General features: G+C 45.8%; 1 protein-coding gene across 2 annotated transcripts in view; it reads left to right on the top strand.

The window, feature by feature from the left end:
* The window catches only part of LOC121373722 (coadhesin-like), a 31,530-nt gene extending 13,769 nt beyond the window's left edge, over positions 1-17,761 (top strand). Inside the window, exons 9-14 of one of the 2 annotated variants that reach the window (XM_041500471.1) lie at positions 4-219; positions 2,693-2,728; positions 4,202-4,429; positions 10,879-10,966; positions 16,460-16,540; positions 17,348-17,761. In XM_041500471.1, the coding sequence (XP_041356405.1) occupies positions 4-219; positions 2,693-2,728; positions 4,202-4,429; positions 10,879-10,966; positions 16,460-16,502 (611 nt within the window). In that variant the 3' untranslated portion in view covers positions 16,503-16,540; positions 17,348-17,761. Of the gene's footprint in view, positions 1-3; positions 220-2,692; positions 2,729-4,201; positions 4,430-10,878; positions 10,967-16,459; positions 16,545-17,347 lie in introns of both variants that reach the window. The other variant, XM_041500472.1, reaches the window with a different exon arrangement.
* The last annotated feature ends 2,169 nt before the right edge of the window (positions 17,762-19,930 follow it).

Raw genomic sequence — 19,930 nt, 5'->3', positions numbered from 1 at the left:
CAGTTCCAGAAGAGTCTCACTGGGCGTCGTGGACTGTATACCACGCTGGGCGGTGTCCGGACTCGTGCGAGAGAACGGTCACTTTATCCAGGACGTGTATGACCCCGATACCTTCAGACGGGCACGTGCAGTGCGTGGGACCCAATGCCAAGGTCATCCGAGAAGACTGTACGGGAGGCACTTGTGGTGAAGCTCTAGGAAATTGGATATTACCAAAACGTAAAACATTAAAATTGATTTGACTCACGCAGTACCCCCCCCCCCCCCCCCCCCAACACTCACACTAGAAAATGAAACCTTAAAAACTAAAATTAATCAATTCAGGCCAAGGCATGAACAAGTACGGTGAAAGCAAGTACACACTGGGGTTGGGGGCCGGCTGACTGAGATCGGGAGCGCAAATCAAAGTTTCTAGGGGTTTCGGGGATATCTTCCCCGTAAAAGTTTAAAAACTAGATCTATGTCCTGAAATGCAATTTCCTGCATTCTACAAATAAAATTTATCTCTGCCCCCCCTCCCCCCAGCCCTCTCCCCACCCTGCTCCGCCGTACCTGATGAAACAGCCGTACTAAAATTAATTATTCTGCATTTGATTTTCAACACCACATCAGGAAGATTGGTGTGGTCCTTAAAATGACAGAGCCTATTTGTAGTTGGGTGGGTTTTTTTAACACATCTTCCTATTTTTCACTGTTAGATCCCTCATTCCAGCCAGTGCACCAAGACTTGTCAGAGGTCGTGGTATGTGCTATCCTATAACAAATCCCTTACTGCATGAGGAAAAATGTAGCAGGTTTCCTCTGATGACTACGTGTCAGAATTACCAAATGTTTGAAATCCAATAGCCGATGATGAATTAATCAATGTGTTCTAGTGGTGTCGTTAAACAAAACAAACTTCTTCTTCTTCTTGATAACCACCATACCCCATCTAAATGATTGGTGTCGTTCCTTAAAATGACAGACCCAAGTTGTATCTTCTTTAAAACATTTGCCTATTTGTCACTATTAGAGTCGTTTTTAACAAGTAAAATCAGATATTACTTACATTTTATTGTTTAGATTATCCATTGACCCCGGTCGGGCTGCTGGTGATCTCTTGCACTTGCCAGTGCGGGCGGTCCCCTCCTCCCACCCACCCCAAACTCTTTTCCTGTCCTGGACGGAGGAGCCAACCCAGGCAGACGCATGCGCCCAAGGCGGGTGCGCGCTGCAACATCTTGTTCTGAATGTGCACGTCAAACCATATGTCCTGGCCTGACCTGACCTGGCCTGACCTGACCTGACCTAATTATCCATTTCCATACCAAGAAATGCATTGTTCATCTTTACAAATCCACGTACCTCAGAGAAGTAACAGTTATGGAGATGAACTGTAGTCTATTTTAAAGGGTATTTGTCGTGTCAACGTCACAGACTCTTGTATTACTCAGTCGCAACGTTATCCAGCCCATGTTCAGTTCAGCCAGAGAATGTTTCGCTAACGTTCATCAAATATTTTATTGGTTCCCGACGTTGCCATTTGGTTTACCGTGAAGCGCATAAACAAGTCTAGCGGACGTTTTTCAATCAATCAATCAATCAACCAACCATTTGACTCTTGCTAGCATCCATTGAAGGTTCAAACACGACTGTCTTGGGCACATTCTCCGAGATTCGCCAATGGATGTGTCCAAGATAGGGGGTGGGGGTGGCGGGTGGGGGTTACTAAAGCTATGGAATTTACAATTTGAATTAGCAGAGAAATTATAACAACAAAATTTACAATTAGAATTAAAAAAAAAAATGAAATGAATCGATTGCAAATAGAGCGGCCAGCCAAAACCAAAACATATATATCTGTACCCCATTGCAGATCCAGAGATATTAGGTTGAAGTGACGTATTTCTGCTCCGTCTGGCTGAACTCGGCTCAGACGGCAATTAAACAAAATGGCGGCGCACATTAATTATTCATCAACCAGCGTGAACAGTTCCCTTTAAAATTACATTATTCGCTTAGATGGGGAAGACTATGTTACTGTGCCCAAAACGTTTTACACCACCCCCAGTCCGACCCTTGATATTTTAGGTCAGGTTTGTCATGAGTATAAAGCAACATTCGATATCCAGTATACATGTGTTGTAGGTGCGTCGTTAAATACAACATGTCCTTCCTTATATCCAGTATAAATAGGCCTACACGTATGGTGAACATACATTTCATTGTGAATTATTTTCTGAAATAGCGGCCTGCGAAAAGCCAAAGCAGATAATTTGTCTTGTTTCAAAATAGAAATGTCTGTACGATGATCTCATTCGCTATTTAACTGTTAATTCTTTTACATTTTAATTCCATAATTCCTAAAATCAATCTCGGAAGTCATACGTTTACCAAACTCTCACCGTACCCCGTACTATCCTCCCTCCCTCCCTCCCTCCCTTCTTCCCACTATCTCTCTCTATCTCTCTCTCTCTCTTTCTCTCTCTCTCTCTCTCTCTCTCTCTCTCTCTCTCTCTCTCTCTCTCTCTCTCTGCTGTCTCTCTGCCTCTGGCTGTCTCTCTCTGTCTCTCTCTGTCTCTCTCTCTCTCTCTCTCTCTCTCTCTCTCTCTCTCTCTCTCTCTCTCTCTCTCTCTCTCTCTCTCCGTATATATATATTGGTTTTAAAGAATAATTTTGTTTCATGGATGTTCTTTCTTTATTCTATTTTCAGTTAACCCGGACTATGACAACATACCTATACCTGCAGGTGAAACATTTGATTTATTTTATAATTATAAATTTGTTTTAAAAAACAATGGGTGTACTGTCCAACTAACAAAAACACATTTCGTTGAATATTTAACTTTGTGGATTCTTGACAACATATTCCCTTCCTTGATAGTTCCCGCTCCCATAGAGCGTTTCGGAATCGTTACGTAACACACTTATAATATGAATTAATTCGTGGATACCGGTCTCGGTGGTGTCGTGGTTAAGCCATCGGACATAAGGCTGGTAGGTACATGGTTCGCAGCCCGGTTCCGGCTCCGAGTCGGAGCGAGTTGTAACGACTCAATGGGTAGGTGTAAGATCACTACACCCTCTTCTCTCTCACTAACCACTAACAGCTGAAACCTAACCAATTGTCTTGGACAGACAGCCCATATAGCTGAGGTGTGTGCCAAGGACAGCGTGCTTGAACCTTAATTGTATATAAGCACGAAAATAAATTGAAATGAAATTAAATAAATTCGTGGATGCATTGGTGCATTTCTAGTTCCAGCCAGTGAACAACGACTGGTATTCCAAAGGCCGTGGTATGTACTACCCTGCCTGTGCGATGATCCCTTGCTACTAAAATAAAAATGCAGCACGTTTTCTCTCTAAGACTATATGTCAAAATTACAAAATGTTTCATATATAATAGCCGATGATTAATAAGATCAATGTGCTCTAGTGGTGTCGTTAAACAAAACAAAATTTAACTTTATAAAATTATTTCTCAAAATGTTCGAAAACCTAAATCTAGTAGAAGCATGGAAATGCATTCCTGAATAACAAGTCTTATGCTAGGAAAACACTACCAACTGTCATCACAAAGTTGGCCAACTCGCCGATTATCTCGACTTCTACGACTGTCCAGTTGCTAGTCTGGGCGCTCTTACAACTCGATTCTCGTCGTATACATCTCCTACGACCGATTAGTTGTAATTATAGGGTCAGACTACCAGCTGTCACGACAGAGTTGGCCAACTCGCCGATCTCTCGACTTCTACGACTGTTCAGTTGCTAGTCTGAGCGCTCTTACAACTCGATTCTCGTCGTATACAACTCCTACGACCGATTAGTTGTAATTATAGGTTCAGACTACCAGCTGTCACGACAGAGTTGGCCAACTCGCCGATCTCTCGACTTCTACGACTGTCCAGTCGCTAGTCTGAGCACTCTTACAACTCGATTCTCGTCGTATACAACTCCTACGACCGATTAGTTGTAATTATAGGTTCAGACTACCAGCTGTCACGACAGAGTTGGCCAACTCGCCGATTTCTCGACTTCTACGACTGTCCAGTCGCTAGTGTGAGCGCTCTTACAACTCGATGCTCGTCGTATACTACTCACACTGTATGCCAAAATTACAAATTGCTTGACGTCCAATAGCCGACGATTAATAAATCAATGTGCTCTAGTGGTGTCGTTAAACTAAAAAAAACCTTCAATTCGTGGATGTTACTTTCAGTGGATGGCGGATGGTCCTCGTGGAGTATCCTGCAGACACAGTTTGACGAGTGTCCACCCGACTGCCGCCAAGTAGTCTACTTAACAAGGGTGTGTTCCAAACCCGCCCCGTCAGGAGAGGGTCTCCGGTGTCGGGGAAGCAACACACGCGTCAGAACTGAAAACTGTTGTGCTCATCACACGGCAAACGCTGCTACACAGAAATGTATCGGAGGCATCTGCACCGAATGTAAGAACGTTTCTTAGCGGGAGGGGGAGGGAGTCGGCACGGGGGCATGGGGTCCATGACCCCCTCCCAATAAAACTTTTTTTATTTTTATTTTTACTGTAATAAATTTTATAAAATTATACATACATACATGTGTACATACTTACGTACATACATAACATACATAGATACATACATACATACATACATACATGTTTCATGCATGTAAGTGGGATAGACCGCGTAACTTGTAGACCCCATGCATATAGTTGAGTTAAAGAGCATCCTTTTTATGGATGCCTCGATAGCTCAAAAGGTATCGTGGCAAGTCTGCAAAGTTGCAGGCGATTCGGTGCCATAGGTTCGAGTCCCAGCAACGGCACGGGACAATTTGTGAGGCCAGAAAGGACTTAATTCGATGTGGAGCGCGACAATAGTAAAACGCTCGCTTGAATTGCGGTCAGTCTGGGATCGATCCCCGTCGGTGGACCCATTGGGCTATGTTTTGTTCCCGCCAGTGCACCACGACTGGTATATCAAAGGCCGTGGTATTTACTACCCTGTCTGCGGGATGCTGCTAATGGAAAAAAACATGTAGTGGGTTTCCTTTCTAAGACTATATGTCAAAATTACCTAATGTTTGACATACAATAGCCGATGATTAACAAACCAATGTGTTCTAGTGGTGTTGTTAAACAAACCCAAAATATATATCACTCTAGAACCATTGGACGAGGTCTACGAATATACCAGCAAATGGGGAGTGGTGTCGTTAACAACAAATGGGGAGTGGTGTCGTTAACAACAAATGGGGAGTGGTGTCGTTAACAACAAATGGGGAGTGGTGTCGTTAACAACAAATGGGGAGTGGTGTCGTTAACAACAAATGGGGAGTGGTGTCGTTAACAACAAATGGGGAGTGGTGTCGTTAACAACAAATGGGGAGTGGTGTCGTTAACAACAAATGGGGAGTGGTGTCGTTAACAACAAATGGGGAGTGGTGTCGTTAACAACAAATGGGGAGTGGTGTCGTTAACAACAAATGGGGAGTGGTGTCGTTAACAACAAATGGGGAGTGGTGTCGTTAACAACAAATGGGGAGTGGTGTCGTTAACAACAAATGGGGAGTGGTGTCGTTAACAACAAATGGGGAGTGGTGTCGTTAACAACAAATGGGGAGTGGTGTCGTTAAAAACAAATGGGGAGTGGTGTCGTTAACAACAAATGGGGAGTGGTGTCGTTAAAAACAAATGGGGAGTGGTGTCGTTAACAACAAATGGGGAGTGGTGTCGTTAACAACAAATGGGGAGTGGTGTCGTTAACAACAAATGGGGAGTGGTGTCGTTAAAAACAAATGGGGAGTGGTGTCGTTAACAACAAATGGGGAGTGGTGTCGTTAACAACAAATGGGGAGTGGTGTCGTTAACAACAAATGGGGAGTGGTGTCGTTAACAACAAATGGGGAGTGGTGTCGTTAACAGCAAATGGGGAGTGGTGTCGTTAACAACAAATGGGGAGTGGTGTCGTTAACAACAAATGGGGAGTGGTGTCGTTAACAACAAATGGGGAGTGGTGTCGTTAACAACAAATGGGGAGTGGTGTCGTTAACAACAAATGGGGAGTGGTGTCGTTAACAACAAATGGGGAGTGGTGTCGTTAAAAACAAATGGGGAGTGGTGTCGTTAACAGCAAATGGGGAGTGGTGTCGTTAACAGCAAATGGGGAGTGGTGTCGTTAACAACAAATGGGGAGTGGTGTCGTTAACAACAAATGGGGAGTGGTGTCGTTAACAACAAATGGGGAGTGGTGTCGTTAACAACAAATGGGGAGTGGTGTCGTTAACAACAAATGGGGAGTGGTGTCGTTAACAACAAATGGGGAGTGGTGTCGTTAACAACAAATGGGGAGTGGTGTCGTTAACAGCAAATGGGGAGTGGTGTCGTTAACAACAAATGGGGAGTGGTGTCGTTAACAACAAATGGGGAGTGGTGTCGTTAACAACAAATGGGGAGTGGTGTCGTTAACAACAAATGGGGAGTGGTGTCGTTAACAACAAATGGGGAGTGGTGTCGTTAACAACAAATGGGGAGTGGTGTCGTTAACAACAAATGGGGAGTGGTGTCGTTAACAACAAATGGGGAGTGGTGTCGTTAACAACAAATGGGAGTGGTGTCGTTAAAAACAATGGGGAGTGGTGTCGTTAACAACAAATGGGAGTGGTGTCGTTAACAACAAATGGGGAGTGGTGTCGTTAACAACAAATGGGGAGTGGTGTCGTTAACAACAAATGGGGAGTGGTGTCGTTAAAAACAAATGGGGAGTGGTGTCGTTAAAAACAAATGGGGAGTGGTGTCGTTAACAACAAATGGGGAGTGGGTGTCAAATGGGGAGTGGTGTTAAAAACAAATGGGGAGTGGTGTCGTTAAAAACAAATGGGGAGTGGTGTCGTTAACAACAAATGGGGAGTGGTGTCGTTAACAACAAATGGGGAGTGGTGTCGTTAACAACAAATGGGGAGTGGTGTCGTTAACAACAAATGGGGAGTGGTGTCGTTAACAACAAATGGGGAGTGGTGTCGTTAACAACAAATGGGGAGTGGTGTCGTTAACAACAAATGGGGAGTGGTGTCGTTAACAACAAATGGGGAGTGGTGTCGTTAACAACAAATGGGGAGTGGTGTCGTTAACAACAAATGGGGAGTGGTGTCGTTAAAAACAAATGGGGAGTGGTGTCGTTAACAACAAATGGGGAGTGGTGTCGTTAACAACAAATGGGGAGTGGTGTCGTTAACAACAAATGGGGAGTGGTGTCGTTAACAACAAATGGGGAGTGGTGTCGTTAACAACAAATGGGGAGTGGTGTCGTTAACAACAAATGGGGAGTGGTGTCGTTAAAAACAAATGGGGAGTGGTGTCGTTAAAAACAAATGGGGAGTGGTGTCGTTAACAACAAATGGGGAGTGGTGTCGTTAACAACAAATGGGGAGTGGTGTCGTTAACAACAAATGGGGAGTGGTGTCGTTAAAAACAAATGGGGAGTGGTGTCGTTAAAAACAAATGGGGAGTGGTGTCGTTAACAACAAATGGGGAGTGGTGTCGTTAAAAACAAATGGGGAGTGGTGTCGTTAAAAACAAATGGGGAGTGGTGTCGTTAACAACAAATGGGGAGTGGTGTCGTTAACAACAAATGGGGAGTGGTGTCGTTAACAACAAATGGGGAGTGGTGTCGTTAACAACAAATGGGGAGTGGTGTCGTTAACAACAAATGGGGAGTGGTGTCGTTAACAACAAATGGGGAGTGGTGTCGTTAACAGCAAATGGGGAGTGGTGTCGTTAAAAGCAAATGGGGAGTGGTGTCGTTAACAACAAATGGGGAGTGGTGTCGTTAACAACAAATGGGGAGTGGTGTCGTTAACAACAAATGGGGAGTGGTGTCGTTAAAAACAAATGGGGAGTGGTGTCGTTAACAACAAATGGGGAGTGGTGTCGTTAACAACAAATGGGGAGTGGTGTCGTTAACAACAAATGGGGAGTGGTGTCGTTAAAAACAAATGGGGAGTGGTGTCGTTAAAAACAAATGGGGAGTGGTGTCGTTAACAACAAATGGGGAGTGGTGTCGTTAACAACAAATGGGGAGTGGTGTCGTTAAAAACAAATGGGGAGTGGTGTCGTTAACAACAAATGGGGAGTGGTGTCGTTAAAAACAAATGGGGAGTGGTGTCGTTAACAAATGGGGAGTGGTGTCGTTAAAAACAAATGGGGAGTGGTGTCGTTAACAACAAATGGGGAGTGGTGTCGTTAACAACAAATGGGGAGTGGTGTCGTTAACAACAAATGGGGAGTGGTGTCGTTAACAACAATGGGGAGTGGTGTCGAGTGGTGTCGTTAACAACAAATGGGGAGTGGTGTCGTTAACAACAAATGGGGAGTGGTGTCGTTAACAACAAATGGGGAGTGGTGTCGTTAAAAACAAATGGGGAGTGGTGTCGTTAACAACAAATGGGGAGTGGTGTCGTTAAAAACAAATGGGGAGTGGTGTCGTTAACAACAAATGGGGAGTGGTGTCGTTAACAACAAATGGGGAGTGGTGTCGTTAACAACAAATGGGGAGTGGTGTCGTTAAAAACAAATGGGGAGTGGTGTCGTTAACAACAAATGGGGAGTGGTGTCGTTAACAACAAATGGGGAGTGGTGTCGTTAACAACAAATGGGGAGTGGTGTCGTTAACAACAAATGGGGAGTGGTGTCGTTAAAACAAATGGGGAGTGGTGTCGTTAACAACAAATGGGGAGTGGTGTCGTTAACAACAAATGGGGAGTGGTGTCGTTAACAACAAATGGGGAGTGGTGTCGTTAACAACAAATGGGGAGTGGTGTCGTTAACAACAAATGGGGAGTGGTGTCGTTAACAACAAATGGGGAGTGGTGTCGTTAACAACAAATGGGGAGTGGTGTCGTTAACAACAAATGGGGAGTGGTGTCGTTAAAAACAAATGGGGAGTGGTGTCGTTAACAACAAATGGGGAGTGGTGTCGTTAACAACAAATGGGGAGTGGTGTCGTTAACAACAAATGGGGAGTGGTGTCGTTAACAACAAATGGGGAGTGGTGTCGTTAACAACAAATGGGGAGTGGTGTCGTTAACAACAAATGGGGAGTGGTGTCGTTAACAACAAATGGGGAGTGGTGTCGTTAACAACAAATGGGGAGTGGTGTCGTTAAAAACAAATGGGGAGTGGTGTCGTTAAAAACAAATGGGGAGTGGTGTCGTTAAAAACAAATGGGGAGTGGTGTCGTTAAAAACAAATGGGGAGTGGTGTCGTTAAAAACAAATGGGGAGTGGTGTCGTTAAAAACAAATGGGGAGTGGTGTCGTTAAAAACAAATGGGGAGTGGTGTCGTTAACAACAAATGGGGAGTGGTGTCGTTAAAAACAAATGGGGAGTGGTGTCGTTAACAACAAATGGGGAGTGGTGTCGTTAACAACAAATGGGGAGTGGTGTCGTTAACAACAAATGGGGAGTGGTGTCGTTAACAACAAATGGGGAGTGGTGTCGTTAACAACAAATGGGGAGTGGTGTCGTTAACAACAAATGGGGAGTGGTGTCGTTAACAACAAATGGGGAGTGGTGTCGTTAAAAACAAATGGGGAGTGGTGTCGTTAAAAACAAATGGGGAGTGGTGTCGTTAACAACAAATGGGGAGTGGTGTCGTTAACAACAAATGGGGAGTGGTGTCGTTAACAACAAATGGGGAGTGGTGTCGTTAAAAACAAATGGGGAGTGGTGTCGTTAAAAACAAATGGGGAGTGGTGTCGTTAAAAACAAATGGGGAGTGGTGTCGTTAAAAACAAATGGGGAGTGGTGTCGTTAAAAACAAATGGGGAGTGGTGTCGTTAAAAACAAATGGGGAGTGGTGTCGTTAACAACAAATGGGGAGTGGTGTCGTTAAAAACAAATGGGGAGTGGTGTCGTTAACAACAAATGGGGAGTGGTGTCGTTAACAACAAATGGGGAGTGGTGTCGTTAACAACAAATGGGGAGTGGTGTCGTTAACAACAAATGGGGAGTGGTGTCGTTAAAAACAAATGGGGAGTGGTGTCGTTAACAACAAATGGGGAGTGGTGTCGTTAACAACAAATGGGGAGTGGTGTCGTTAAAAACAAATGGGGAGTGGTGTCGTTAACAACAAATGGGGAGTGGTGTCGTTAACAACAAATGGGGAGTGGTGTCGTTAACAACAAATGGGGAGTGGTGTCGTTAAAAACAAATGGGGAGTGGTGTCGTTAAAAACAAATGGGGAGTGGTGTCGTTAAAAACAAATGGGGAGTGGTGTCGTTAACAACAAATGGGGAGTGGTGTCGTTAACAACAAATGGGGAGTGGTGTCGTTAACAACAAATGGGGAGTGGTGTCGTTAAAAACAAATGGGGAGTGGTGTCGTTAACAACAAATGGGGAGTGGTGTCGTTAAAAACAAATGGGGAGTGGTGTCGTTAAAAACAAATGGGGAGTGGTGTCGTTAAAAACAAATGGGGAGTGGTGTCGTTAAAAACAAAACAAATTAACTTTAAAGGGACTGTCTGAGTTTGCAGCCATTGTAAGATGTTTGCGATAACAGAGTCCTGTTGGCGACTACTACTTCATACTAAATACATTTTCTTGTTTGGAATACCAGTGTCTGTCTATCGAATGTGTTTGTGGCCGTATACTAATGTTTGTAGTACTCAGTTTTTACTTTAATTCGTGATATATAGTTTCTCGTACGTAGGATATTGCTGGCAGGTAAAATCCGGTTTGGGCTACTACAAGCATTAGGACAACAACAAACACCTTGTAAATACAGACACTGATATTTTAAATAAGAAAATGTATTTAATTTGTGTGTTACGTCATTGAAAAGGCTCTATTGGTCAGAATCATTTTGCGATGGTTGTAAACTCAGGACTGTCCCTTTAACTGATGTTTTCGTTTCAGCCCAGTACAAGTTGAACGTGATCGCATTAACAGCAATCGCTGGTATGACACTGGTCATAATGATCGCAATTGGTTATTTTTATCACAGGTCAGTGTAGTACTACAGGAAAACAAACTTATGCGAGGCTCAGACAACCAACTGTCATGACTCGACTTCTACGACTGTCCGGTTACTAGTCGTAGCGCTCTTACAACTCGATTCTCGTCGCATACAACTCCTACGACCTATTAGTTGTTAATCTGAACGCTCTTACAACGCGATTCTCGTCGCATATAACTCCTACGACCGATTAGTTGTTAATCTGAACGCTCTTACAACGCGATTCTCGTCGCATACAACTCCTACGACCGATTAGTTGTTAATCTGAACGCTCTTACAACGCGATTCTCGTCGCATACAACTCCTACGACCGATTAGTTGTTAATCTGAACGCTCTTACAACGCGATTCTCGTCGCATACAACTCCTACGACCTATTAGTTGTTAATCTGAACGCTCTTACAACGCGATTCTCGTCGCATACAACTCCTACAACCGATTAGTTGTTAATCTGAACGCTCTTACAACGCGATTCTCGTCGCATGTAACTCCTACGACCGATTAGTTGTTAATCTGAACGCTCTTACAACGCGATTCTCGTCGCATACAACTCCTACAACCGATTAGTTGTTAATCTGAACGCTCTTACAACGCGATTCTCGTCGCATACAACTCCTACAACCGATTAGTTGTTAATCTGAACGCTCTTACAACGCGATTCTCGTCGCATACAACTCCTACAACCGATTAGTTGTTAATCTGAACGCTCCCGTCGTATGCCAGGAGTGGAGAAAATTTCAACACAACTGTCGGGTCGGCCGATTCCATCGTGACAGTTGATAGGCTGACCCTAGCATAAGTCACGTGGATCGTATAATGGTTTAAACAATTTGTATTACAAGCTGTTAGCTATATGTGATAATCCCTCTGTGATTTGTGCCCAGCCCTCTGTGATTGGTTTTCAGTCCTCTCTGATTCGTGCCCAGCCCTCACTGATTCGTGCCCAGCCCTCTCTGATTCGTACCCAGCCCTCACTGATTCGTGTCCAGCCCTCACTGATTCGTGTCCAGCCCTCTCTGATTCGTGTCCAGCCCTCTCCGATTCGTGCCCAACCATCTCCGATTCGTGTCCAGCCCTCTCTGATTCGTGCCCAACCCTCTCCGATTCGTGCCCAGCCCTCACTGATTCGTGTCCAGCCCTCTCAGATTCGTGTCCAATCCTGTGTCCAGCCCTCACTGATTCGTGTCCAGCCCTCTCTGATTCGTGCCCAACCCTCTCCGATTCGTGCCCAGCCCTCACTGATTCGTGTCCAGCCCTCTCCGATTCGTGCCCAACCCTCTCCGATTCGTGTCCAGCCCTCTCCGATTCGTGCCCAACCCTCTCCGATTCGTGTCCAGCCCTCTCCGATTCGTGTCCAGTCCTCTCCGATTCGTGTCCAGCCCTCTCTGATTCGTGTCCAGCCCTGTGTCCAGCCCTCTCTGATTCGTGTCCAGCCCTCTCCGATTCGTGTCCAGCCCTCTCAGATTCGTGTCCAGCCCTCTCCGATTCGTGCCCAGCCCTCTCCCGATTCGTGTCCAGCTCTCTCCGATTCGTGTCCAGCTCTCTCCGATTCGTGTCCAGCCCTCTCCGATTCGTGTCCAGCCCTCTCCGATTCGTGCCCAACCCTCTCAGATTCGTGTCCAGCCCTCTCAGATTCGTGTCCAGCCCTGTGTCAAGCCCTCTCCGATTCGTGCCCAGTCCTCTCCGATTCGTGTCCAGTCCTCTCAGATTCGTGTCCAGTCCTCTCAGATTCGTGCCCAACCCTCTCTGATTCGTGTCCAGTCCTCTCAGATTCGTGTCCAGCCCTCTCAGATTCGTGCCCAACCCTCTCAGATTCGTGTCCAGTCCTCTCAGATTCGTGTCCAGCCCTCTCACATTCGTGTCCAGTCCTCTCAGATTCGTGCCCAACCCTCTCTGATTCGTGTCCAGTCCTCTCAGATTCGTGTCCAGCCCTCTCCGATTCGTGCCCAACCCTCTCAGATTCGTGTCCAGTCCTCTCAGATTCGTGCCCAACCCTCTCAGATTCGTGTCCAGTCCTCTCTGATTCGTGTCCAGTCCTCTCAGATTCGTGTCCAGCCCTCTCAGATTCGTGCCCAACCCTCTCCGATTCGTGTCCAGCCCTCTCCGATTCGTGCCCAACCCTCTCCGATTCGTGTCCAGCCCTCTCCGATTCGTGTCCAGCCCTCTCCGATTCGTGTCCAGCCCTCTCTGATTCGTGTCTCAGATTCGTGTCCAGCCCTCTCTGATTCGTGTCCAGCCCTCTCCGATTCGTGTCCAGCCCTCTCAGATTCGTGTCCAGCCCTCTCCGATTCGTGCCCAGCCCTCTCCCGATTCGTGTCCAGCTCTCTCCGATTCGTGTCCAGATTCTCTCTCCAGATTCGTGTCCAGCCCTCTCCGATTCGTGTCCAGCCCTCTCCGATTCGTGCCCAACCCTCTCAGATTCGTGTCCAGCCCTCTCAGATTCGTGTCCAGCCCTGTGTCCAGCCCTCTCCGATTCGTGCCCAGTCCTCTCCGATTCGTGTCCAGTCCTCTCAGATTCGTGTCCAGTCCTCTCAGATTCGTGCCCAACCCTCTCTGATTCGTGTCCAGTCCTCTCAGATTCGTGCCCAACCCTCTCAGATTCGTGTCCAGTCCTCTCAGATTCGTGTCCAGCCCTCTCACGATTCGTGTCCAGTCCTCTCAGATTCGTGCCCAACCCTCTCTCTCTGATTCGTGTCCAGTCCTCTCAGATTCGTGTCCAGCCCTCTCCGATTCGTGCCCAACCCTCTCAGATTCGTGTCCAGTCCTCTCAGATTCGTGCCCAACCCTCTCAGATTCGTGTCCAGTCCTCTCTGATTCGTGTCCAGTCCTCTCAGATTCGTGTCCAGCCCTCTCAGATTCGTGCCCAACCCTCTCAGATTCGTGTCCAGTCCTCTCAGATTCGTGTCCAGTCCTCTCTGATTCGTGTCCAGTCCTCTCAGATTCGTGTCCAGCCCTCTCCGATTCGTGCCCAACCCTCTCAGATTCGTGTCCAGCCCTCTCAGATTCGTGCCCAGCCCTCTCCGATTCGTGCCCAACCCTCTCCGATTCGTGTCCAGCCCTCTCAGATTCGTGTTCAGCCCTCTCAGATTCGTGTCCAGTCCTCTCTGATTCGTGTCCAGTCCTCTCTGATTCGTGTCCAGTCCTCTCAGATTCGTGCCCAACCCTCTCCGATTCGTGCCCAACCCTCTCAGATTCGTGTCCAGTCCTCTCAGATTCGTGTCCAGCCCTCTCCGATTCGTGTCCAACCCTCTCCGATTCGTGCCCAACCCTCTCCGATTCGTGTCCAGCCCTCTCAGATTCGTGTCCAGTCCTCTCAGATTCGTGTCCAGCCCTCTCAGATTCGTGTCCAGCCCTCTCAGATTCGTGTCCAGCCCTCTCAGATTCGTGCCCAACCCTCTCTGATTCGTGCCCAACCCTCTCAGATTCATGTCCAGCCCTCTCATTCGTGTCCACCCTCTCCGTGTCTCTGATCGTCGTGTCCAGCCCAACCCTCCCTCTCTGATTCGTGTCCAGCCCTCTCAGATTCGTGTCCAGCCCTCTCAGATTCGTGTCCATTCGTGTCCCCTCTCGATTCGAACCCTTCGATTCGTGCCCAACCCTCTCAGATTCGTGTCCAGTCTCTCAGATTCGTGTCCAGCCCCTCGATTCGTGTCCGATTCGTGCCCAGCCCTCTCCGATTCGTGCCCAGCCCTCTCCGATTCGTGTCCAGCTCTCTCAGATTCGTGCCCAGTCCTCTCAGATTCGTGTCCAGTCCTCTCAGATTCGTGCCCATCCCGTGCCTTGTGGGGGTCTTCGGGGCGTGTCCAGTCCCCGTATCGGACATGGGTGATTCTCATCAGTATTGGTCACAGACTTTATATATATATATATATATATATATATATATATACTCTTCAAAAAAAGAAACGGAAAAGGGTACAAATGGGTTATGCTTTGTGAATATAAGGTCATTGCATGTCGCAAACACATTCCCACGGTTACATTCGATAAAACGCAGCTACTGTACAATAAAGTTCCAAAATGTGAATATTCGCAAAAACGCAGCCACGTGCAAACCATGTCACCACTGCACGTGCGTTGTCTGCACGTGCAACATGAACACCGACAGTATAAAAGTGCAGGGTGTTCGCTTGCCTGGCATCTGTATCTGGCCGACAGTTGACAATCCAGGACATGCCACGTCTCAGTGAACCACAGAGAAACAATGCCATCGGCCGACTAGACGCAGGCGAATCCAGAACGGCCGTTGCCAGGGCATTCCATGTGTCCCCAAGCACCATCTCCAGACTGTGGGACCGTTACCAGCAACATGGATCAACACGTGACCTCCCTAGATCCGGTTTACCACGGGTCACTACCCCCGGGCAGGACCGCTACATCCGGGTACGCCACCTTCGGGAACGATTAACTACTGCCACCTCCACAGCCGCAGCAATACCAGGTTTGCGCAGGATATCCGACCAGACCGTACGGAACCGCCTACGTGAGGTAGGAATTCGTGCCAGACGTCCAGTTCGAGGTGTCATCTTAACACCACAACACCGTCGACTCCGACTGCAGTGGTGCCAGATTCATCGACAATGGCCTCAACTGCGATGGAGACAGGTGTGGTTCAGTGACGAGTCCCGATTTCTGCTCCGACGTCATGATGGAAGATGTCGCGTGTATAGGCGTCGTGGTGAACGTTATGCGGCAAACTGCGTGCAGGAAGTGGACAGATTCGGCGGGGGTAGTGTCATGGTGTGGGCAGCCATCTCACACACTGGCAGAACTGACCTGGTCCACGTGCAGGGCAACCTGAATGCATAGGGCTACAATGACCAGATCCTCCGGCCACACATCGTTCCAGTTATGGCCAACGCAGTGTTCCAACATGACAACGCCAGGCCTCACACAGCACGTCTCACAACGGCTTTCCTACAGAACAACAACATTAATGTCCTTCCTTGGCCATCGATATCACCGGATTTGAACCCAATTGAGCATCTATGGGACGAGTTGGACCGACGCCTCCGACAGCGACAACCACAGCCCCAGACCCTGCCCGAGCTGGCAGCAGCCTTGCAGGCCGAGTGGGCCACCATCCCCCGGGACGTCATCCGTACTCTGGTTGCTTCAATGGGCAGGCGGTGCCAGGCAGTTGTCAACACACGCGGAGGCCACACCCGGTATTGACTCCAGATGACCTTGACCTTGGTGGTGTGTCCTATCACTTACTCACAATGGACTAGAGTGAATTGTGAACAATCCTGCAACATTTGGTAATTATCGGACTCACCATTCAATAATTAAATCAATTCTCCAAATGTTACGACAATGTGGTTTTGCGTTTCTTCTTTTGAAGAGTATATATATAATATATATATATATATATATATATATATATATATATATATATATATATTATAACACACACACACACATATGTAGATATATATATATATATTATGACACATGGGGTTTTTCTTTATCACTGACACAGAATCTGTTCGCATCGGTCGCCGCTACACCACTGTCACTGTTAAGAACCAGTTTTCAACATCAACATATCGCCGTGCGAAGAGTAAGTAAGTACAATTATAGCAGGGTGGGGGTGTGGGGTATGGGGTGGCGTCTAGACTGCGCCAAGTGAAGTTTGTCGGGGGGTCAAGCATAGAAAATATGCTGAAAAAAAGAACATTTGCTTGAGCGGTGTGGGGAGTGGAGGTGGGAGGTGATATGCGACCTCCCCCATACACACACGCGCGCGCGCGCCATCTTTTGTATACCAAGTACAATAACTCCCGAAACACAGTTTTTGTAATTCATTTTTGCTTTAAATTCTTATTTGTAATGTTGTCAATTTTGCCAGTATAAACAAGCGCACGCACGTACATGTCCGTACGCACACATGTTGCTGATACTAGGTCTTTATAAATACATGCATGCATAGAAACACAGGTGAGCGCGCGCGCGCAAACACACACAAACACGCACGCATAAATAAATGTATCCTGCAACCAGCTTCTACTTGCCGAGTATGATGACCTATTAAAGCATAAAGGCATAATAGTGGATTATCTCTTTTGTCACGCATATGACGTCACATACATAGATCCTTTACAAAATAGTTTACTTGACTTCTAGGTCATCGTACAATGAAGGTAAAACAACAGAAATAATGTATTTCCCCCTTAATGTTTAATGAATTCCAGAATTAAAAAAAAAACCTAGTTAATCATAATGACGTAGAATATCGTCTCTACTGTGTTCAGACCGAATGGGAAAATCACAGGATAAAACTACGTCATTAACTAGTTATTCTCTATATACTATGAACCATTATACACTAGTCGATTCATTCATCTTTCTTTCTTTTTTTGGTTAACAGAGAACAACCAAGAAAGTCCAGGGATCAGAAATCAGACACAGACCCCAAGGAGCACCACCAGATGTCCTTGACCTTAGGCTACCACTTAGGCTTAGGATTCCACTTGACAAAAATAACCGCTGAAGGCACGTCCATGTTATTTTGTCTACAGTATCGAGAAACTCAAATGAAACCCGTTACATAGTGGTCTCTGATACATACGTAAATATATATTGTCAGAGAGAAGCAAATGACAGTTTAACAAATTTGACAGAGATGTTGAGAGAGTGTAGTAACACAAATGTATTTCTCTCCAGGTCAGTGTGCACAATCTATTGGCAGAGGGTTCGCTACGCTATACATTGCATATCACTTAGAGAGAGAGAGAGAGAGAGAGAGAGAGAGAGAGAGAGAGAGAGAGAGAGAGAGAGAGAGAGAGAGAGAGAGAGAGAGGAGGGGGGGGAGGGAGGGGTATTGAGCGAGAGAGATTGAGTGAGAGAGAGAGAGAGAGAGAGAGAGAGAGAGAGAGAGAAAACAATATACATGTGAATACAAAGTAATAAGTAATATTAAAATTTTAATCGTTTATTTCGAAAAATCATATTTCATATTAATTTAAAAGCATTCACATTTTGATAATTTTAGACATGGTCAATATTTTAGGGTAGTTTTCTATTTTTAAAACTCTTACACAACAAATATAGGATGCTTACAAGTATTTACTTTACACGTTGTATATCTATGCCAAATAACAACGCAATAATAATAATAATAATAATAATAATTCGATATTCGTTTGTGAGTGTATTCTTACATCGTTTGAGATTTTGCGAAGGAATTTTTTTTAAAGAGAAGAAATTGAAACGATCACTTTTGTAAAACAAGAAAAATGGGGGGCGAGGAAAATAATCATGATATGTGACAAATTTAAATATTTAATATTATTGAAGCAGTCTGCCTTTTCTGGATAGCTGGCTTTATCTTTTATGAATTATTTTGCTGTTGTCGTAAATGATGTTTCTTAACTGGAGGCTTTTTTTTTTAGAAAGAATAAATATTTGTATTTCGAAGTTTGTTTGTAGTGTGATATTTAATGCTGTTCATACTAATTTTAAACCATCTAGTGTCCAGCTTAGCATATCGGAAGGAAGGAAGGACATGTTTTTATTTAATGACGCACTCAACACATTTTATTTACGGTTATATGGCGTCAGACATATGTTTAAGGACCACACATATATTGAGAGAGGAAACCCGCTGTCGCCACTTCATGGGCTACTCTTTTCGATTAGCAAGGGATTTTTTATATGCACCATCCCACAGACAGGATAGTATACACCACGGCTTTGTTATACTAGTTGTGGAGCACTAACTGGAACGAAAAATAGCCCAATGGGCCCACCGACGTAGCATATCGTCTACATGAACTAAAATACAGATTTATATGTATTTTCTAGCAAGTATGAATATTAACTAAATAGAATTAGATTTTTCATGATATACAAGTCATGTATTCAGGCTCTTCACTTTCATCCTCCTCGTAACATCGAGTAAGCTAGGTTGCTTCTATGTGCAGCGGTTGTTCGAACATTAGTCCCATACACCCACATTTCGCATTTGTTTTACACAGAATTGGTTGGTTAGAAATAGTAGGGCCTAATACGAGAAAATTAAATGAAAATTAGAACAAAAGAAAATAAAACACGGACAAGCACAAATGATACCCTGAACGGTAATCCTACCCCCCCCCCCCCCCCAAAAAAAAAAATGAAAGAAAAAAAATCCTAATCCTAGGCGAATACGCTTCCTCATTTCGTTGTTAAAGAAAACACGGATCGTACAGCAATGGAGAACATGCAAATCAGTTAGACCCTTCTACTTCCCGGGACATTTATTATTCAGCTTACCGGTTCTACCCAAAATAGGATTTTCTAGTTCCCGGGCCGTCACCCTTCTGGAGTTGAAGAAAGAAGTTTGTTTTGTTTAACAACACCACTAGAGCATTTCGTAATTCTGACTCGTAGTCATCAGAGGAAACCCGCGACATTTTTCCTAATGCAGCTAGGGATCTTTTATATGCACCATTTCACATACAGGATAGCACATACCACGGCCTTTCGTCTGATATACCAGTCGTGTTGCACTGGCTGGAACGAGAAATAGCCCAATGGGCCCCCCGACGGGGATCGATCGCAAACCTACCGCGCATCAAGCGAGCGCTTTACCAAAGGGATACGTCTCGCCCCCGGAGTGACAGAGAGAGAGAGAGAGAGAGAGAGAGAGAGAGAGAGAGAGAGAAAGAGAGAGGGGGGGGGGGGGGCTGTTGGTTCGTCGTGGGTGACAGACAGCGGGTCCACCACGATCATGGGCGGAGTTGAACTGACTTGGTAGCAAAGAGTGTCTGGCTTTACAGGCTTCACAATTTCGACAGGTCGGGCTGGGAGCGATGACGCAGAAGGAGCCACCGCCGGCAGTTGAGCTGCTGGCTTAACATCCCCACCACCCCCATCACCCGTGCCGTTCCTCGCGCACGTTTCCTCTTTCTTATCCTTCTCTTTCTCTTGTCTCCAGCGTAAAAAAAAAAAAAAGTTACGGTGGCGCGTT

The sequence above is a fragment of the Gigantopelta aegis genome, chromosome 5, assembly GCF_016097555.1.
Source record: "Gigantopelta aegis isolate Gae_Host chromosome 5, Gae_host_genome, whole genome shotgun sequence".
In the NCBI taxonomy this organism is placed as follows: Eukaryota; Metazoa; Mollusca; class Gastropoda; order Neomphalida; family Peltospiridae; genus Gigantopelta; species Gigantopelta aegis.
This window is presented reverse-complemented; position numbering and strand designations above follow the sequence as displayed.